The sequence below is a fragment of the Pleurodeles waltl genome, chromosome 4_1, assembly GCF_031143425.1.
Source record: "Pleurodeles waltl isolate 20211129_DDA chromosome 4_1, aPleWal1.hap1.20221129, whole genome shotgun sequence".
Classification (NCBI taxonomy): Eukaryota; Metazoa; Chordata; class Amphibia; order Caudata; family Salamandridae; genus Pleurodeles; species Pleurodeles waltl.
Window position 1 is genome coordinate 300714728 of NC_090442.1, and position 22434 is coordinate 300737161.

At 48.2% G+C, this 22434-nt stretch overlaps 1 protein-coding gene across 1 annotated transcript in view; it reads left to right on the top strand.

Annotated features, from left to right (window-relative positions):
- The window catches only part of PWP1 (PWP1 homolog, endonuclein), a 320357-nt gene that overhangs the window by 261031 nt on the left and 36892 nt on the right, over positions 1–22434 (top strand). The window contains exons 12-13 of the mRNA XM_069228384.1: positions 44–134; positions 16527–16648. Of these exons, the coding sequence (XP_069084485.1) occupies positions 44–134; positions 16527–16648 (213 nt within the window). The remainder of the gene's footprint in view (positions 1–43; positions 135–16526; positions 16649–22434) is intronic.

The window sequence follows — 22434 nt, forward strand, 5'->3', positions numbered from 1 at the left end:
GAGTTTTTAAACTTGCTTTGTTTTATAATCCATTTTTGTTCAGGCAAGCACAGAGGATGGTTTTGTGTACTGCCTCGATGCCCGTTCAGATAAGCCACTTTTTACACTCAAGGCTCATGATGGTGAAGTCTCCGGTGAGTTATGCTTCATTTTTATTTCATTATAAATATATATATTTATATCTATCAGCAAATCTCTAAACGAAAGTAAATTAGGCAAATGATGTACTTAGAAACAACTGGTTTCAATTATGACCTCCAAGGCTAAAATATAAATAAATGCATATTAAAGCGTGGTCACTTTTGTTTCAGTGAAATCATAAATTATTGTCCCACCTAGAGTGCAGGTTTCACAACAGTTGTGCTTCCTTCCCTCCACAATTGTCACATTTTATAACTATTCTATAATTTATTTACTCACATGAGATCTTTCCTTACTTGGCCCGCATGAGATCTGTCAGCAATGAACTATGTCTTCAGAGTGTGAATCCGTCAAATAACTGAAATATACAGCTCTTCTTACTTCTTAGGCCACCTAGCAATTGTGGGTCTTTTTTCACAATGAACCTAGATAAAAAAAAAAAGTTCACGTCATTCTTACTAACTCTCCTATCTTTCTTCCTTATCTCCTCCTGTCAGTGATGCGATTTTCCCCAATGCTCTTGTTTTCTGAGAAAAATAAACCACTCCTGTAGGAAGTTGGCTCTGTATGCACTATTTCAAAGTAAGGAATAGTATGCACAGAGTCCAAGGGTTCCCCTTAGAGGTAAGATAGTGGCAAAAAGAGATAATACTAATGCTCTATTTTGTGGTAGTGTGGTCGAGCAGTAGGCTTATCCAAGGAGTAGTGTTAAGCATTTGTTGTACATACACACAGGCAATAAATGAGGAACACACACTCAGAGACAAATCCAGGCCAATAGGTTTTGTTATAGAAAAATATATTTTCTTAGTTTATTTTAAGAACCACAGGTTCAAATTCTACATGTAATATCTCATTTGAAAGGTATTGCAGGTAAGTACTTCAGGAACTTTAAATCATTACATTAGCATGTATACTTTTTACATAAAACACAATAAGCTGTTTTAAAAGTGGACACAGTGCAATTTTCACAGTTCCTGGGGGAGGTAAGTTTTTGTTAGTTCTGTCAGGTAAGTAAATCACTTACAAGTCTCAGGTTTGGGTCCAAGGTAGCCCACCGTTGGGGGTTCAGAGCAACCCCAAAGTTACCACACCAGCAGCTCAGGGACGGTCAGGTGCAGAGGTCAAAGAGGTGCCCAAAACGCATAGGCTGCAATGGAGAGAAGGGGGTGCCCCGGTTCCGGTCTGCCAGCAGGTAAGTACCCGCGTCTTCGGAGGGCAGACCAGGGGGGTTTTGTAGGGCACCGGGGGGGACACAAGTCAGCACAAAAAGTACACCCTCAGCAGCGCGGGGGCGGCCGGGTGCAGTGTGCAAACACGCGTCGCGTTTGTAATGGTTTTCAATGAGAGATCAAGGGATCTCTTCAGCATTGCAGGCAGGCAAGGGGGGGGCTCCTCGGGGTAGCCACCACCTGGGTAAGGGAGAGGACCTCCTGGGGGTCACTCCTGCACAGGAGTTCCGTTTCTTTAGGTGCTGGGGGCTGCGGGTGCAGAGTCTTTTCCAGCCGTCGGGAAAGGGAGTTCAGGCAGTCGCGGTCAGGGGGAGCCTCGGGATTCCCTCTGCAGGCGTCGCTGTGGGGGCTCAGGGGGGACAACTTTGGTTACTCACAGTCGTAGAGTCGCCGGAGGGTCCTCCCTGAAGCGTTGTTTCTCCACCAGTCGAGTCGGGGTCGCCGGGTGCAGTGTTGCAAGTCTCACGCTTCTTGCGGGGAGTTGCAGGGGTCTTTAAAGCTGCTCCTTGAAACAAAGTTGCAGTTCTTTTGGAGCAGTGCCGCTGTCCTCAGGAGTTTCTTGGTCTCTTGGAAGTAGGGCAGTCCTCTGAGGATTCAGAGGTCGCTGGTCCTGGAGAAAGCGTCGCTGGAGCAGGGTTCTTTAGAAGGCAGGAGACAGGCCGGTAGGACTGGGGCCAAAGCAGTTGGTGTCTTCGTTCTTCTTCTGCAGGGGTTTTCAGCTCAGCAGTCTTCTTCTTCGGTAAGTTGCAGGAATCTAAATTCTTAGGTTCAGGGGAGCCCTTAAATACTAAATTTAAGGGCGTGTTTAGGTCTGGGGGGTTAGTAGCCAATGGCTACTAGCCCTGAGGGTGGGTACACCCTCTTTGTGCCTCCTCCCAAGGGGAGGGGGTCACATCCCTAATCCTATTGGGGAATCCTCCATCTGCAAGATGGAGGATTTCTAAAAGTTAGAGTCACTTCAGCTCAGGACACCTTAGGGGCTGTCCTGACTGGCCAGTGACTCCTCCTTGTTATTCTCATTATTTTCTCCGGCCTTGCCGCCAAAAGTGGGGGCCGGGGCCGGAGGGGGCGGGCAACTCCACTAGCTGGAGTGTCCTGCGGTGCTGGCACAAAGGGGTGAGCCTTTGAGGCTCACCGCCAGGTGTGACAGCTCCTGCCTGGGGGAGGTGTTAGCATCTCCACCCAGTGCAGGCTTTGTTACTGGCCTCAGAGTGACAAAGGCACTCTCCCCATGGGGCCAGCAACATGTCTCGGTTGTGGCAGGCTGCTGGAACTAGTCAGCCTACACAGATAGTCGGTTAAGGTTTCAGGGGACACCTCTAAGGTGCCCTCTGGGGTGTATTTTACAATAAAATGTACACTGCCATCAGTGTGCATTTATTGTGCTGAGAAGTTTGATACCAAACTTCCCAGTTTTCAGTGTAGCCATTATGGTGCTGTGGAGTTCGTGTAAAACAGACTCCCAGACCATATACTCTTATGGCTACCCTGCACTTACAATGTCTAAGGTATTGCTTAGACACTGTAGGGGCACAGTGCTCATGCACTGGTGCCCTCACCTATGGTATAGTGCACCCTGCCTTAGGGCTGTAAGGCCTGCTAGAGGGGTGACTTATCTATACCTGAATAGGCAATGAGAGGCTGGCATGGCACCCTGAGGGGAGTGCCATGTCGACTTACTCGTTTTGTTCTCACCAGCACACACAAGCTGGTAAGCAGTGTGTCTGTGCTGAGTGAGGGGTCCCCAGGGTGGCATAAGATATGCTGCAGCCCTTAGAGACCTTCCCTGGCATCAGGGCCCTTGGTACCAGGGGTACCACTTACAAGGGACTTATCTGAATGCCAGGGTGTGCCAATTGTGGAATCAAAAGTACAGGTTAGGGAAAGAACACTGGTGCTGGGGCCTGGTTAGCAGGCCTCAGCACACTTTCAATTCAAAACATAGCATCAGCAAAGGCAAAAAGTCAGGGGGTAACCATGCCAAGGAGGCATTTCCTTACAACTCCCTTACATATTGTTGTCGCTGTGATCTTCCTGGTGCAGACATTCATATTCTACTCTTTCATTGGTTGCCTCATTACAGATCATCACCCTATAATTCACCGTAGCCAACGGACCCCTTATCGTGTGTGGAAGCTAAAACAAAGTCATTTTCCTTTCTCAAATGTGCTAGAGCAGTTTCCTCTCATCTCCTAAAAATAAGAAGCAACTAGGTTTTCTTGTAGAGTTATGTTGACACACAAATGTTTCACAAACTCATAAACTTATATATGCACCTGTAGGTTAACTCTCTCCGTACACCAATGTTTTTTCACAACAGTTGCTTGAGTATAAGAAGAATTTGCTCTGGAACCAAATATATGCTCTAGAATCGAAAAGCCTGCAATGTCCTGTGTCTGCATCAAGACCTTAGGCTACAAAAGGGATGTGGTTGCTTTAATTATGCAAGTCTCTCTTTCTACATAAACTTTCCAGGAGTCGGATTCTGTAGGAGTTTTGACATTTGTAGAGAAATGTGGCTACAACTTTTCCCTTTACAATGGAGTGGCAAATCCTCCAGCTATTTTAGCCAGATATGATAGAAATCTGTGAGTTGTTGGAGACAAACAAACAACTGGCATCTACTCTCTTTTAAAAATAGCCTCACATCTGGCAGAGACAATGTTCTTGCAGTTAATGAAGTGGATTGGTTTATTATTTTACCTCTTTTTAATTGCCAGAAGACAAAGTCTATTTGTTTGCACAGTGATCAAAAACAAAAGTCCAATTTTGCACAATTATTAAATGTACTCAAGAATTGCCAGCCTTTATTAAATCTTTCATATTTTCCTCCCACTACATGATGCAAAGACCCTGCCTTTCTTTAACATCCTAGAAAGATTTTATTCGAACTGCAGGGTGCAGAACAGGGTATAAGAAGGGCGAAGAAGAAAAAATGGATGCTTGTCAACTGCTTCCTTAGTTTTTGGTTGATCTTAAGGACATGGCATCGTTTTCATTATCTAACTATCCTCTGCCTCATCTAGCCAAGATCGCTGGGTTTACCACTTCTACCAATTTGTTCACCTCTTCATACAAAATTGGCAAACAAATACTTTGTCCTCACATTTCAGTGACAGAAAGTTCTGGAATCTGAGAGGAGCCACAAATGTCCTTCCACCCAGCATTCCCCCAAGTCTCCTGATAAAAAAATGGTACCTCACTTGTGTGGGTAGGCCAGGTGCCTACGACAGGAAATGCCCCAAAACGCAACATGGACACATCATATTTTTACATTGACAACTGACGTGTTTTTTGGAAAGTGCCTAGCTGTGGATTTTGGCCTCTAGCTCATCCGGCACCTAGGAAAACCTAGCAAACCTGGACATTCTGACAACTAGACACCTAGGGAAACTGAGGATGAGGTAAATTGTGGCGCTCTCACCAGGTTCTGTTACCCAGAATCCTTAGCAAACCTCAAAATTTGTCCCAAAAAAAAGACACATTTTCCTCACATTTCGGTGCTGCAAAGTTCTGGAATCTGAGGGGGGCCACAAACTTCCTTCTACCCAGGATTCCCCCACATCTCCGAATAAAAATGGTACTTCACTTGTGTGGGTAGGACTAGTGCCCGCGACAGGAGATGCCCCAAAACACTACGTGGACACATCAAAATGATCAAATACAAAACAACCTGTTTTTGCGAGGGGGGGGGGGGTGGAATTGGCGTTTTTGGTCCTGGACTCGGCAGCCATCTAGGGAAACCTACCAAACCCAGACATTTCTGAAAACTAGATACCCGAGGGAGTCCAGAGAGGTGTGACTTGCGTGGATCCCCCAGTGTTATCTTACCCCGAATCCTCAGCAGACCTCAAATTTAGCAAAAAAAACACATTTCCCTCATTTCAGTGTGGGATCACTGCACCAGCACAAATTTACCACGCAACATTTCCCACAGTGTCCCGATAAAAATGATACCTAACTTGTGTAGGTGGGCCAGGTGCCTGTGACAGGGAAGAGCCAAAAACATGTCAAACTTTTGGGGGAACCAAAGTGGGTCAAAAAGAGCAGCTTGAAAAAAAACATTTTTAGGCTGACAAGTGGGGCAGAGTTTATATCGGTATAGATGCGATAATGCTGGGTGGTAGGAATTTTGTGGATTCCTGCAGATTCCAGAAGGTTCCATGGGGAAAATGTGTGATTTAAAGCAAAGTTAGAGGTTTGCAGGGCATTGTGGTTAGAAAATCGGTGTGAGGTGCATGTAAAGCACACCACCCTGGACTCACCCAGATGTTTAGTTTTCAGATGTGTCTAGGTCTCGTAGATTTTGCTACATGGCAGCGTCCCAAAGTCCAAAAAGTGCAGCCCTCACCATTCCAAGTGGGAGGATTTTGAGAGTTAGACAAGCTCTCATGGCCCAAATGTAAAGCCAAAACCCAAAATAATCAAGTGTCCTCTTGCTTGCCATGGGATAAGATGTTTTAGTGTGTGGGGGGGATAGCTGAAGGACTGTTACCCCTTTCAGTTGGGGTGGAGGCATCACAGCACTTTTCTTTTTAATTCCCCGGCATCTAGTAGGCTTTCTGCCCCCCCCCCCCCTCCCCTGGGGAGTGGATCGGGGGAAATTACTCCATCTGCCCACCAGTGTGCAGAACAACTTTGCCCCCATTTATTTGGGGTGGGAATATGGGATGAAAAGAAATCTTCCCTGGTCTCTGCTTGGCTTTCGCCCCCCCCTTGGGGGCAGATGGGCCTTACAAAATAGGCCAATCTGCCCCCCAGGGGGGCTTAAATGGCTAACAGTAATGTGCCCCCATGGGGAGCGACCCTTGCCCAAGGGGCTGCCCTCCCAAACAAAAAACACACACACACACCCCTATCCCTGGTGCCAAAGTGGTTTCTCTCCTTCCCCCCAATAGAGATAGGCCAATCTGCCCCCATGGGGGCAGATTGGCCTAAAATAAATTTGCCCCCCCAGGGGAGCGACCCTTGCCTAAGGGGGTCGCTCCCCATCTGTTTGAAAAAAAAAAAAATCCCTGGTGCCTAGTGGTCTCTGCTCCCTTTAGGGGCAGATCGGCCTAATTAAAATAGGCCGATCTGCCTAAAATAAATTTGCTCACAAGGCGAGCGACCCTTGCCTAAGGGGTTGCTCCCTTTGCGTGAAATTGGTGCAAAAAAAAATAATCCCTGGTGTCTAGTGGTTTCTGCCCCCGTTGGGGGCAAATTGGTCTAAGAAAAATAGGCCAATCTACCCCCAAGGTGGGCAGAAATGGCCTAAAATTAAATTTCACCCCAGGGGAGCAACCATTGCCTAATAGGCCGCTCCTCATGGGTAAAAAATAAATAAATAAATAAAAAATAAAAAAATCCCTAATGCTGTCTGCCCCCACACCTCAAAAATTGCCTGCACAACATCAAGATAAGAATGTCCAGTGTCTGTCCGAATCTCAACCCAACCAAGACAGGAATACTGTCATTTGCCAAGAACAGCAAACAAGAAATGGTACAAACCTGGCTCAATTACATGAACCTTGACAGCTTCGAACACCTATTTTCATTAAATGCCAAATAACATGAGTTGACCTTGTACACTAACCACACTCTCAAGGAACTCATTGGAAAAAAAGACAGCCTGGTACCAGCTCTCTCTCTTCCCAAGAAATTGAAACAGTTGCTTCCAGAAAGCGACTTCAGGACTGCTGTTCAAGCTCTCATAGTCTTGCAGCTGAGTGGTGGTAAAGCCTTGCTCCATGACGTCTTAGACCCCACAGTGGCCCCCGCCATGAAAAAATATGATCTCATTACCACCATCCTGCTTGAACTCCACTGGTTCCCCTTGATGGCCTGCACCATCTTCAAAACTAGCTGTGTCATTTACAAAACAATCAGGATCAGCAATCGTGCCTATCTTGCAGACAAGCTCTCTTGTGGTTCTCGCCACACCCGTAACCAGTATACAATCATAGTTCACAATAATAAATGTAAAAAATAATAAGACATCAGTCCTTTTCAAATATATGCACCTAGGATCTGTAACAATATCCCCATAGCCATCAGAACCACCGATTCAGAAAAGAGTTGAAGACTGGCTTCTTTTAAAAACACTAAATCCCAGTGATTTAACTGTTCACAATTTAGCTTACTCTCTCATTACAGGTTGACTGTATGCTTGTCTTTGATGAGGTAATGTGCTTCGCTACCTTTTAGCTAGGGTCTCACTTTAGAAATACCATATTCATACATACTGGCTAAAGAAGCATGTCAGCTCAGTGTCTTTTTTCACCCCCTTTGTTAAAAATAGTCTTAAATGGGTGAGTCAGACTCATCTGCACATGTTATTTTCTTGTCCCTGGTTGCAGGTTAAGCCCCTGTTTAAAATCTTGGTTATTTGGATACAGTTTGGGTTGTTGGGCCTCTTCCCCTTATGGTGGTTGATCCTTCTCTCAAGGGGACTGAAGCAGCAGCAGCCTTACTCAGTGCGGTGTTCTCTGGGAAGACTCGATGAGGCAGGTCTGTGCTGTGTGCCGCAGGGGGCCTGCCTTGTTGGCTGCAGTTCGATGCTTATATGTAGCAGTTACGGCCTCCGGGCCCAGTCAATCTGGGTGGTGCCTCTGAGGCAGTCACAGTTTCCAGGCTTCCCACTTTAGTGGTTATGTGGCTTTCACTGTCCTCAGCGGCATCACCAGTCTCTCAATTCCTCAGCAGGCTGCCGGGCAGTGCAGGAATACTTGCTCTGGTACAGTCCTGTTACTGCTCACTTGCAAATACACAGAGAGACCAGGGAATCTCTTCAAAGCATGGGCAGCTACTAGCTCGCTCTCTGAGATTGTAAGCTTTCTCTAGGTGCACCTCATGCCCAGAACATGCTGGACGTCTCTTCCTTAAAAGTCTCTTCTGCAGTACCATTCAGTTTCCTCTTTCAGCAGTCAGATAGCCTTTTAGCTTGATTCCCACCTACTCCTGCTGTAAGTGCAGACTTCTGGTAATATCACATCAGCTCTGGGAGTCTGGTTGTCAGACAGAAACCAGCCCTGATCACACAGCAGCTCTTTAAGTAGGTAGGGAGCATTCCTCCTTCCTTGGGACTGGAACCAAGTGTGGTGGTTTGTATATTACTTTTGCACTCATTTTTTACACAGGATGTGGATTGACAGTCAAAGGCTTCAGAATCAGTTTGAGGTGGTTCTCTTTCAAATGTCATTTTCAGGGTGCTCTACAAAAACAGTATTTGTACAAAGTAATGGTTCTCACAGCAGGTAGTAGTGGGTCTAGTTTCAAGCATGAGTATTCAAAACAGGAGCACAATGAAGTCTGAAGGTTCTGCATCTGGCTTTGATCAGCCTTCCTGAGGCAGTAATCAAAGACTGACAAAAGGCTTGCCCTACCTAGTTAATTCCTCACCTTCAACAACAGAAATAGCAGTCTCATCCTTCACCTCTACCATCTGTCAAATGGCAGTGCTCAGGAAGAACTAATTATCAACCTTTTCCTAACAAAGGCGTATTTAGATTTCATAGGTATCCCTGTCTCTGTCTTTCTCACTTCAGTGTGTCTAGCTCCAGAAATGCAGGCAGTACACTTCAGCTGTCTGGGGAAGCTATCTTCATCCTCTGTCTTGCACCATGCTAAACCATGAGTATACAAAATGGATCCCGACAGGGCTCAGTGCTCAGGGATGCACTGGATATGTAAACAGGATATCAGAACAAGATTCTGGGGTTTCAACTAATGGAGGAAATTTGCATGAGAAAGGTCAGTAGACCGGTCTCTCATTGACTGGGAAAACGGTCTGGTCATCTTATAAATTAAAAGCACTTGTTAACTGCTACCACTGCTGCTTTTGTGATGCACCCACTTGTAGTCCACTGCCTATTAAGTGGGCACTCTTGATGCACCTGTCCAGGTCACAGGCAAGTGCTGAACCTTGCATTATCAGGGTCAAGCCTAGGTCTCAAAAGTTAGGATACCAATTACACATTAGCAACAGATTGAGGCATATAAGGAAGCCATGCTTAGCCTCTTTGCCACACTACTGCCCCCCCCACCCCAATTCTCCATGGATCCACAGAGGCCTCAGGTCGAGTTACCATTGGCGGGGCCTCCAGCATTATCTTTAACTCCTGAAACCGTTGCAAGTTCAGCTCTGACTCTGGAGCCAACCCCACACCCTGCACCATAATCCATGCAGGTTCCTGCCACATCAACACTAGCACTGTTAGAGAAGGACGCCAAGCCCATAGTTCTGTCCGAATCATATACAAATCCTTCCCATCCAAAGCTGAGTGTGAATTCAGTCCCTGTACACCTGGCATACATTCTGATTCGACTAAGGCAGCTTCTCTGTTCAGAAGTCTCCCTTCAGTGCTACAACAACTCTTTGGATCCAACTCTGACCACAGCCAACCAGTTTTTGGTCATGATGGTGATGAATTCTCCCCACAATATGACAATGACAGTTTTTACATGGAACTTCAAGAGGCCAATGGCCTGGTCCCCCTGTCCCGCAGAAGGAAAGTAGCCTGAGACCCAACCCAAGTGAGCCTCCCTTTCTGACACAGCACCCTACTCCTGAGAGTCTGGTAGTTCATGCCTCCTCCAGAAGGGTTAATCCCAATTGTTTTCCCACTACATCCCTGGAAAGAGAGTCAAAAATAATTGAGGCATTTTGAGAGACAATGTTTTCTACCCCTGGCCCTCAGGATGGTCATTGCTAGCTATTGGATGGGAAGTTAATCCCACGCCTTATGGGACTCAGTTCCTGAGAGTCTACCAGGAGTCCCTGGGGAATTTTATGCCAATTTGACAGAGATGATACAGGGTGGTGCAAATGATGTCATCCGGTCAAGCCTGTACATGACGGACTGCTTGGGTAGAGCAGTTGACGCCAGCATGGTCCTCTGGAACCACGCATGGATGGAATTCACTGGCTTCTCAGGTGGCGTCCAGGTGTCTTGCCTGTTTGGCCAACTCTCCTTGAGCGCTTTAAAGAGAGCAGAGCTACTGAGTGCTTCCTCAGTCTTTCCACACCCACAAGGCAATATCCTTAACATTTTACCCCCTTTGGAGACATCGCTGGTACTTCACCTTCAGACATCTTAAGGACCCACCACCCTAGCAACAGGCCCCTCGTTCTTTTCAGGGTCGGCAATCTGCCAGCGCCACCCCCAAGACACTTTAGTTTGTCCTTGGTAACACACAACCACAAAGTGGGAGGCATGATAGCTCATTTTCTCCGCAGCGAGTAATCCATAATATCCAACAGGAGCGACTTACGGAGGAACGTTTGTTCATTTTGCAGCAGGAAGTTCAGGCTGTTTTTTGAGAAAGGATCCATAGGTAGAGTCCCGGCCTCTGAAATCAGAAGTGAGTGTTACTCCTACTATTTCCACAAAATGGTGGAGACCCTTGCCCTATTTTAGGTCTTTGACCCCTCCACCTCCCAATTTGTTCCTGCTGAAGGACAAATTCAGGATGCTTTGGCTTGTCCAGGTCCTACCAGCCCTGGGACCAGGCAACAGGATAGTCTCATTTGACCTGCTGTATACCCCCATTCTGCAGGCCCACATGCAATAACTGTGGGTCAAGATGGGCCACGCGCATTTTCAGTTTGCCATGCTCTAGTTCAGCTCAACCAGTGCCCTTCTGGTGGCCATGAAGATTATGGCTGTAGTTGCAGCATTACTTCGGAACTTATTCCTTGGCTGTTGAAGGTGACCTCTCCACAGTCAGTCGCAGACTACCCTCAGGTGACAGTAAGTCTCCTGACATCATTGGGGTTCACTTTTAATGTGCCAAATTCACACCTGACTCTTTCGAAGGGACTCCCTTTCATTGTAGCCATCCTGGACACGGTACACTGTTGGCCCTTTCTTCTAGAACAGAGAGTCCAAGACATTCAAGCTATGATCCTGATGTTTCAGCCTGCCCTGGGTGTCAGTGAGGATAGCTCTCAGGCTTCTTGACTTACTGGCCTCATGTATCCTGATTGTCAACCATGCCAGGTGGAATATGCAAGCTCTGCCGTGGGATCCAAAGTCTCGTTGAGCCAAGCACCAAGGGAATCTGTTGGACTCCTTCCTGGTTTCAAAGGAGACTGCAAACGATCTGCAGTGGTGGCTGCTTAACTGCAGCTGAATCAGTGTAAAATCCCTTTCCCTACTCCACCCAGAGGACTGCTGGGTTGGGGAAGTAGTCTGGGTATCAGAGAACTCAGAGACCCAGCTTCACATCACCCTGCTGGTTCAGGTCCTCCTGTAAAACAACATTGTTATGTGGTATTGTAGCAAATAGGACAGGGTGGGGCCCTGAGCTCTGTGGCAAAAGGCTCTGTGCCTCTGAACCTGACTGAATCGTCAAGGGGTCTCCCTGATAATTTAAAATCTTTACACACCAGGGTGGACAAACTCAGCCGGCAAAAACTAGCAGATTATGAAAGGCAACAACATCTGAAGGTGGCGCAGGGCATCTCTAGATCTCTTGACTCTAAAGACGATCTTTCTCATCACCATAACATCAGCTCGTCATGTGACTTAGGCTTTGTCAGTCCAGCTGCCCTAAACAACTTTTTTTCCGGCCAAACTGGTGCAGAGGATTAGAGTGGTCTTTCTCCATAAATCTGTGACTCCCTTTCACGTTGGGCAGACTATCACTCGTCCAGTGTTCTTTACCCCACCTTACCCTCGAAAGAGGCTGAGAGGCTCCATCGCCATCGTTTGAACCCCAAGAGAGTGCACAGCATTTACAGAGGTCGTACCAAAGTCCATCGGGTGGCTGATGAGCAATTTTTTGGGTATCCGGGTCAAAGAAATGCAAAGTGGTGCAGAAATGGACTTTGTTTATGTGGATAGTCCTCTTCATTAATATCAGCTATGTGATGGCCAAAAGGCAGTCTCCAGAAGCATTGAAGTCCCATTCCACCAGGGCTTAGGCTGACCACTGTATTGGCATGCAGAGTGGCTGCAGCATGGTTTTGAGTGCAAATGCATATGAATCATTACTGCCTTGACAGCCAGCTCAGACAGAAAGGTCAGTATCTTTTTAGTCTGAGTCTTTCCACAGTGGACACCACAAGGAAAGTGCTACTTTGGTATCTCTTCTAAAGGTGAGGAATCTGTGGTTAGAAGTATCCATCGAAGAACAAGTTACCTACCTTCGGTAATGCTCTTTTTAGTGGATATGCTTAAAAATCCTCCAGATTCAGTCTGGTGCTGGACAATCTAAAGGTGAGGGATGTGCGTTTAGTATCTGCCAGAAAGAGCGTTACCAAAGTTAACTAACTTGTTCATCCATCAGAAGAATAATTTACTAGACTTAGGTAATGATCTGTCTGGTGGCCACAGTACATGCAACAGTTTTTTAGTGCTTCGCGTTTGAGGGCATAGAAGGAGAAAGTTTAAAAATCTGATGTCCATGCTGAAGGGGGTGACACTTGTATGTGTCTCTGCTCCGTCACTCCCGGAGCGGAATGGAGTCACTGTGGTGCAACATAGCATCTCCTCTCTGTGCACATTTCTCATTGCTGAGAAAATTCTCTGTAGCCAGTCTGGCGCGTGGGAATATTCTTTACATTGGGAAGTTTGCAGGTATTCACCATAAAGGGCATTACCAAGGAAAGTAATTTGTTCATTTACACACATCGATTTTGCCGGTTGAGTTGAGTGTCAGCAAAATGTGCTTTTTTATTTGATGTAACCTACAGCTAGTTGAATACTGGAACTAGCTAGGTCCATTAACATTTAGCTCTTTATTAATTTAGATATTGTAATTTAGCAGTTGTTCAAGCACATAGCTGTCCAGCTAAGTATGGAATGAGAAGTCTTGCACGCAAAATATATTAGCTTGTTACAGAATACATTGGCATGACGACATGGATTTGTGTGGGGAAAAACAGTGATTTTCCCAGGACTGTTAATTAGTGACCTGGGAAAGTGGGTTAGGTTAAAATACATCAGCTTTGTACCTGTTGTACCATTAATAGTTGCTTTTTAGTTTATGTATGCATCCTGCTTTTCTATGAGAGAGACTTTCTTGGTGCTTATGTGCACATAGTTTGGTAGCCTCCCTTCTTGGAACAGAAAGCCAATATCTTTGGACATTGCAAACTGACCTTACTGAAAGATGTTTAATTTAAGGAATGTATTTGACTGAGTTTGTTGTGAAAATTGTGTTACCAAAGAGATAAAGGCACTGTTTCAGGGGTATTTCTCAGTATCTCTAAATGAATTTGTTTGGCAAAGTACAGTGTTTATCCTGATACTGCAGGAGTTGGAGAACGATGTATTTTGACACACTTTAATGATTCTGTTAATCAACCAGTTCTCATTGTCGGCATTTCTTGGCTGCCTTTGTCTCATGTTCTCTCTGTTACCCAGGTCTATCTTTCCTCCTTACTTTTCTTTTAACCATGTGTAGGAAAATGCCACTGTCGGCATGGTTACCCCCTAACTTTTTGCCTTTTGTTGATGCTAGTTATGGTTCAAAGTGTGCTGGGACCCTGCTAACCAGGCCATAGCACCAGTGTTCTTTCCCTAAAACTGTACCTTTGTCTCCACGATTGGCATAGCCCTGGCACACAGATAAGTCCCTTGTAAATGGTACCCATGGTACCAAGGGCCCTGTGGCCAGGGGAGGTCTCTAGGGGCTGCAGCATGTCTTATGCCACCCTGGGGACCCCTCACTCAGCACATGCGCACTGCCTCACCGCTTGTGTGTGCTGGTGGGGAGAAAATGACTACGTCGACCTGGCACTCCCCTCAGGATGCCATGCCCACAACCCACTGCCTGTGGCATAGGTAAGTCACCTCTCTAGCAGGCCTTACAGCCATAAGGCAAGGTGCACTATACCACGGGTGAGGGCATAGCTGCATGAGCACTATGCCCCTACAGTGTCTAAGCCAATTCTTAGACATTGTAAGTGCAGGGTAGCCATTAGGAGTATATGGTCTGGGAGTTTGTGAACACGAACTCCACAGTTCCATAACGGCTACATTGAATACTGGGAAGTTTGGTATAAAACGTATCAGCACAATAAATCCACACTGATGCCAGTGTGGGATTTATTGAGAAATGCACACAGAGGGCATCTTAAAGATGTCCCCTGCATACCAGCCCAATTACTAGTGCTAGGCTGACCAGTTTCTGCCAGCCTGCCACATCCAGATGGGTTTCTGGCCACATGGGGTGAGTGCCTTTGTGCACTCTGTGACCAGGAACAAAGCCTTTCCTGGGTGGAGGTGCTACACACCTCCCCCTGCAGGAACTGTAACATCTGGCGGTGAGCCTCAAAGGCTCAAGCCTGGTGTTAAAGCGCCCCAGGGTACCCCAGCTAGTGGAGATGCCCGCCCCCCCCAGACACAGCCCCCACTTTTGGCAGCAAGTCCGGAAGAAATAATGATAAAAACAAAGAGGAGTCACCCTCCAGCCAGGACAGCCCCTAGGGTGTCCTGAGCTGAGGTGACCCCTGCCTTAGAAAATCCTCCATCTTGCTTTGGAGGATTTCCCCCAATAGGATTAGGGATGTGCCCTCCTCCCCACAGGGAAGAGGCACAAGGAGGGTGTAGCCACCCTTAGGGACAGTAGTCATTGGCTACTGCCCTCCAGCCCTAAACACACCCCTAAATTTAGTATTTAGGGGCGACCCTGAACCCAGGAAGTGAGATTTCCTGATGACCTAAAGAAGAAGGACTGCTGATCTGAAAGCCCAGCAGAGACGACGGAGACGACAACTGACTTTGCACCAGCCCTACCGGCCTGTCTCCAGCCTCAAAGAACCTGCAACAGCGACGCATCCAGCGTGACCAGCGATCTCTGCCGACTGAGGACTACCCTGCAACCCAAAGGACCAAGAACTCTCGTGGACAGCGGCTCAGTCTAAGCAACATAGAGGAAACCAACTTTAAAGGGACTCTAGCCTCACTCCAGAAGCGTGAGTCCCCAACACTCTGCACCCGACGCCCCTGGCTCGTGTCCAGAGAAACCAACACTGCAGCGAGGACCCCCAAGCAACTCCCACAACATGGACACCTTGAGACGACCTCCCTGCACTCCCACAATGACGTCTGCAGAGAGAATCCAGAGGCTCCCTCTGACCGCGACTGCCTGGTGACAAAGAACCTGACGCCTGGAAGAAGCACTGCACCTGCAGCCCCCAGGCCTGAAAGGAACCAAATACTGGTGCAGGAGTGACCAGCAGGCGGCCTTAGTCTTTGCCCAGTCGGTGGTTGGCCCGAGAAGCCCCCCTGTGCCCTGCCTGCATCGCCAGAGTGACCCCCGGGTCCCTCCATTGATTTCAATACAAAACTCGATGCCTACTTTGCACACTGCACTCGGCTGCCCCTGTGTCTCTGAGGGTGCATTTTGTGTGCCTTTTTGTGACCACCCTCCCTCCCCCCTCAGGGATCTACAAAACCCCCCTGGTCTGCTCCCCAAGGACGCAGGTACTTACCTGCTAGCAGACTGAAACCGGAGCACCCCTAGTCCCTATGGCACCTATGTTATTTGGGCCCCTCTTTGACCTCTGCACCTGACCGGCCCTGTGTTGCTGGTGCTGGGTGTTCAGGGTTGACTTGAACCCCCAACGGTGGGCTGCCTATGTCCCATAGACTGAACTTGTAAGTGCTTTACTTACCTCAAAAACTAACCTGTACTTACCTCCCCCAGGAACTGTTGAATTTTGCAGTGTCCACTTTTAAAATAGCTTATTGCCATTTTATGCCAAACTGCGTACATTACTGTTTTGATTCAAAGTTCTATCTATAACTATGCAAAGTACCTGATCATTAATGTACTTACCTGCAATTTGAATCTTGTGGTTCTAAAATAAATTAAGAAAGGAATATTTTTCTATATAAAAACCTATTGGCCTGGAGTTAAGTTATTGAGTGTGTGCTCTCATTTATTGCCTGTATGTGTACAACAAATGCTTAACACTACCCTCTGATAAGCCTAACTGCTCGGCCACACTACCACAAATAGAGCATTAGTATTATCTAATATTGCCTCTGTTAAGCCTCTTGGGGAACCCTTGGACTCTGTGCACACTATCTCTCACTTTGAGATAGTACATACAGAGCCAGCTTCCTACAGTAACAATTTCGTTCTTACACATCTTACTTAGTCTGTTCTCCAAATTTTGAAGACTATATAAACACAGTATACTTTGTTCCTTCATTTTAGGACTACAGTTAAGCAGTCAAGTAAAAGGATGCCTAGTTACATCTTCAGCGGATAAATATGTTAAGATCTGGGACATACTGGGTGATAAACCAAGTCTTATCCATTCCAGAGATATGAAAATGGTAAGTATAACACCTTTAGCAATCTGTGATCTATATGGATGGTTTGTGCAATTTTAGTTTAGGAACTTATGTGTCTGATGGAAATTTCCAGCTGCAGAACCCTCACCTTGTGATTATCCCCAGGCATTAGATTGGACTCAGAAACATTTGTAGCAATTCCATCACACGTCAATAGGTGTGGTTGTGCAGCTTTGTGACAGAAACATCCCTCCCCTGGTCATGTATATGCACTACCTTCATGCACTAACACCAGTTCCTTTCTTTCTGCACCTGTAGATGTTGAGCCGGAACTTCCAAATCCGCTAATACCTGATTGAGAGTTTTTCACTTAAAAACCTTGCAGGGTGCAGCATGACACCCTCTTAAACAACAGAGCTCAAACTGTGTCATACCTGTGATCAAGAGATGTTGGTCACTGAATCCCATGAAGAAGCTCTCTTGTACCACGGCACGAAACACGACTTGAAGTTGTGCAGCTGCTGTGCTAAAATAAATAATTTGATATAGACTTCTAGTTGCAGATTCCTTACCTTAGAATTTCCCCCAGGCGTCAGACTGGATCCCGGAGATTTTTCTTCGAGCAGTACCCTTGCGTGTCGGTAGGTGGCGTCGGTCGACTCAGAGGGCATCGTTGCCGTTGTAGTAGTGGTGATGACAGCGGGAGTAGTACATAGATGCCTCCTCAGCGCAGTGATGTCAGTTCTTTTCTTTCCGCACCACACGCTGATCCGGAAAGAGCTAGCCTGGTCTATTTTTTACTAAATTCTACAGTTTTGTCGAGTTTTCTAATGAGCTTTTGGAGTGTCGAGGATGTCCCCGAAGACCGGTTTCAAGCCATGCGAGGACTGTCACCGCATGATGTCAGTGACGGATCTGCATCGGGTTTGTTTGTAGTTTCTTAAGCGCGACCACGACCCGAAGTCGTGCTCCGAGTGCCGGTCCATGCACCCAAAGGCCTTGAAGGAGCGGTCCCTCAAACTCATGGTGGCCCGGCGCTCGACTCAGCGTAGGTCCCGGTCTTGATCGAGAGGAAGGTCTCGAGACCGTTCGCGGGGCCATCACCACTCGTCGTCCTCAAAATCTTCGGGTGCAGGTAAGAAGAAGAAAAGTCGAAGAGTCCCTCATGGACATGCCCTTTGACGGCTCTTGTTTCTTTGGAGACAAAGCGGACTCGGCCTTGGAGATAGTCAAGGATTTCCAGGCTACGGCTCAGTCCCTTGGTCTTTCCTCTGCCTCCTCACCCCCCCAGTCCGCTTTTCGACACTTTTGTGGCCACGTAAGGGGCTCCCTGTCACGTCCCCCGCCCAGCCACCGTGCCACCTTTGCGTGGCCAGGGACGCGGTATCCCACATGTGCGTGGGACAGGGAACCAGAGGTCTGCCCAGTCCACCTTTGCTCCTGCTGCAGCCTCCAAACCCTCCTAGTCCGTCCCCTCACTCCCTTCCAGTTGGTAGCAGGTTTCACTATCACCTGCCCCACTGGGAAACCATCACTACGGACAGGAGGGTTTTGCAGATCGTTCGAAAGGGCTACACCCTCCTGTTTGAATCGGCCCCACCAGCCATGCCTCCATCGCTCAGACAAGTCCTGGAGGATTATTTGGCACTTCTCCGCCAGGAAGTCATGGCTCTCTTGGCCTTGGAGAAGGTCCCTGTGCCCGAAGTAGGTCGTGGTTGTTATTCCCGCTACTTTCTGGTGCCGGAAAAGGACAAGGGCTTACGCCCTATCCTAGACCTTCGGGACCTAAACTACTTACTCAAGAAGGAGACATTTAAAATGCTCACCTGGCTCAGGTTCTGTCTGCCTTAGACCCAGGAGACTGGATGGTAGCGTTGGACTTGCAGGACGCTTATTTCCACATCCCCATCCTGCCTGCCCACAGACGTTACCTACGATTCGTGGTAGGTCACAAGCACTACCAGTTTACCATGCTCCCCTTCGGCCTTACCAGCGCCCCTTGGGGGTTCACGAAAGTGATGGCGGTGGTTGCAGCTCATCTGCGCAGGTTAGGGGTATAGTCTTTCCCTACCTCGACGACTGGCTGTTGAAGGCGGCCTCACCCTTGAAAGTCGTCTCCCACCTTCAGACTACGGCGAACCCCCTGCACTCGCTGGGGTCCACTATAAAAGTGCTGAAGTCACACCTGACTCCCTCTCAGGCGCTCCCTTTCATCTGAGCTGTTCTGGACTCAGTGCAGTTTTGGGCTTATCCTCCCGAAAAGCAAGTCCAAGATATTCAGGCTATGATTCCAATCTTTCAGCCTCTGTCTTGGGTTTCGGTGAGACTGACTCTGAGGCTGCTGGGCCTCATGGTCTCCCGCGTCCTGCAAGTGACACATGCCAAATGGCATGTGCAGGCTCTGCAGTGGAGCTTGAAGTTCCTGTGGGTGCAGCATCAGGGGAATCTCTCCGACATGGTCCAGATCTCGGAGGGGACTGCGAAAGACCAGCATTGGTGGCTTTTGAATCCGCATTGGGTCCACAGCAGATCCAATTCCCTTCCCCAACCAGATCTATCTACAGTGACAGATGCGTGACTTCTGGGTTGGGACGGCCACATGGGAGAGACGGAGATCAGAGGCCTCTGGTCTTCGTCGGAGTCTGGGCTCCATGTCAACCTTCTGGAGCTCCGGGCGATCAGGCTTGCGTTTAAAGCATTTCTTCCCTCTCTCAAAGGGAAAGTAGTGCAGGTGCTCACTGTCAATACTACCGTCCTGTGGTACTGCACAAAACAAGGCGGAGCAGGGTCTTGGACCCTTTGTCAAGAGGCCCTACATCTCTGGACATGGCTGAAACATCAGGGCATTACCTTAGTGGTTCAACATCTGGTGGGTTCTTTCAACGCCAGAGCGGATGAACTCGGCTGTCGATGCACAGCCGATCATGAATGACGTCTGTATCCGGAGGTGGCGCAAGGTCTCTTTCAACAGTGGGGAGAGCCTTGGTTAGATCTATTTGCCTCTTCAGAGAACGCGCAATGTCAGCTGTTTTGCGCGTTGAAGTTTCTAAGGTGGCACTCGCTCGGAGACGCTTTGCGTCTCGAGTGGAACTCCGGCCTCCTTTACACCATTCCGCCTATACCACTTCTGCTGAGAGTTCTCAAGAAGATCAGGAACGACCTGGCCCAAGTCATCTTGGTGGCTCCGGACTGGGCACGGAGAGTCTGGTATCCAGAGCTATTGAGCATGGCCATCGATTCTCCACTCAGACTGCCTCTTCGGGCGGATCTTCTGTTGCAGCAACAGGGGACGGTTCTCCACCCCCACCTGTCCAATCTCCGCCTTCATGCCTGGAGATTGAGCGGCGGCAGTTGAAGACTTTTGATCTTCCACCCGAAGTTATCTTAGCAGCCAGGTGTCCCTATTGGCATAAATTTGTGGCATGGTACACCAACAAATCTGTTGATCCTCTCTGTAAGGGAATGCCTCCTTGGCATGGTTACCCCCTGACTTTTTGCCTTTTGCTGATGCCAGTTATGATTGAAAGTGTGCTGGGACCCTGCTAACCAGGCCCCAGCACCAGTGTTCTTTCCCTAAACTGTACCTTTGTTCCCACAATTGGCATAGCCCTGGCACTCAGATAAGTCCCTTGTAAATGGTACCCCTGGTACCAAGGGCCCTGATGCCAGGGAAGGTCTATAAGGGCTGCAGCATGTATTATGCCTCCCTGGGGACCCCTCACTCAGCACATGCACACTGCCTCACAGCTTGTGTGTGCTGGTGGGGAGAAAATGACTAAGTCGACATGTCACTCCCCTCAGGGTGCCATGCCAACCTCACACTGCCTGTGGCATAGGTAAGTCACCCCTCTAGCAGGCCTTACAGCCCTAAGGCAGGGTGCACTATACCACAGGTGAGGACATATGTGCATGAGCACTATGCCCCTACAGTGTCTAAGCAAAACCTTAGACATTGTAAGTGCAGGGTAGCCATAAACAGTATATGGTCTGGGAGTTTGTCGTATACAAACTCCCCAGTTCCATAATGGCTACACTGAAATCTGGGAAGTTTGGTATCAAACTTCTCAGCACAATAAATGTACACTGATGCCAGTGTGGGATTTTTTGTAAAATACAGCCAGGGGGCATCTTAGAGATGCCCCCTGAATACCAGTCCGACTCTTATTGCTAGGCTGACCAGTTTCTGCCAGCCTGCCACAACCAGACGAGTTGCTGGCCACATGGGGGGAGTGCCTTTGTCACTCTGTGGCCAGGAACAAAGCCTGTACTGGGTGGAGGTGCTTCTCACCTCCCCCTGCAGGAACTGTGACACCTGGCGGTGAGCCTCAAAGGCTCATGCCTTTCGTTACAGTACCCCAGGGCATCCCAGCTAGTGGAGATGCCCGCCCCTCCGGCTACTGCCCCCACTTTTGGCGGCAAGGCTAGAGGAGATAATGAGAAAAACAAGAATGAGTCACCCTGTTGTCTCGAGCTCCAGATAACCAACACTACAGGGAGAACTCCCAGGCGACTGCGACCTCGTGAGAAACCCGAGACGACCCCCCTGAACCCCCACAGCGACACATGCAGAGAGAATCCAGAGGCTCCCCCTGAACGCAACTGCCTGTAACAAGGAACCCGACGCCTGGACCAAGCACCTCACCCGCAGCCCCCAGGACCAGAAGGAACCGAACTTCAGTGCGGGAGAGACCATCAGGCGACCCTCTGCCTAGCCCAGTTGGTGGCTGGCCCGAGAAGCCCCCCCCCCTGTGCCCTGCCTGCACCGCTAGAGTGACCCCCTGGGTCCCTCCATTGGTTTCTATTACAAACCCGACGCCTGCTTTGCACACTGCACCCGGCTGCCCCTGTGCCGCTGAGGGTGTGTTTTGTGTCCCTACTTGTGTCTTCCCAGTGCTCTGCAAATCCTCCCCCCTTGCCCCCCTGGTCTGCCCTCCGAAGACGCAGGTACTTACCTGCTGGCAGACTGGAACCAGAGCACCCCTGTTCTACATAGGCGCCTATGTGTTTTGGGCTCCTCTTTGACCTCTGCACCTGACCGGCCCCGTGCTGCTGGTGTGGTAACTTTGGGGTTGCCTTGAACCTCCAGCGGTGAGCTGCCTATGCCCAGGAGCTTGAGCTTGTAAGTGCCTTCTAAAAGGCAAAAGGTTCTAAAAATAAATTAAGAAAATATATTTTTCTATATAAAAACTATTGGCCTGGAGTTAAGTTTTTGAGTGTGTGTTCCTCATTTATTGCCTGTGTGTGTACAACAAATGCTTAACACTACGCTATGATAAGCCTACTGCTCGACCACACTACCATAAAATAGAGCATTAGAATTATCTAATTTTGCCACTATCTTACCCCTAAGGGGAACCCTTGGACTCTGTGCACTATCTCTTACTTTGAGATACTATATACAGAGCCAACTTCCTACACCGTCTCTGCCCCTCTATCCGAGGTTCTTTTGTTCATTCTTTCTTTAGCCCAGCAGGGCTCTGCTTTGGGCACCCTTAAAGGGTATTTATCTGCCATCTCGGCCTTCCTTAGGTTACCTGATCTGCTCTCCTATTGTGAGTAGATTCCTAAAAGGACTCACCCATTTATTTCCTACCACACCATTTATCATGCCTCAGTGGGACCTCAATCTTGCCCTTACTTATTTAATGTGTACTCCCTTTGAGCCGATGCACAGTTGTCCCTTACGGCTCATCACCTTCAAAACTGTCTTTCTTGTTGCCATCACCTCTGCTCGCAGGGTGAATGAGCTTCAGACCCTTTCATCCAAGCCTCCATACTTGTCTGTGGACCCTGACAAAGTGATGTTGCGCACTAAGGCTTCCTTCCTT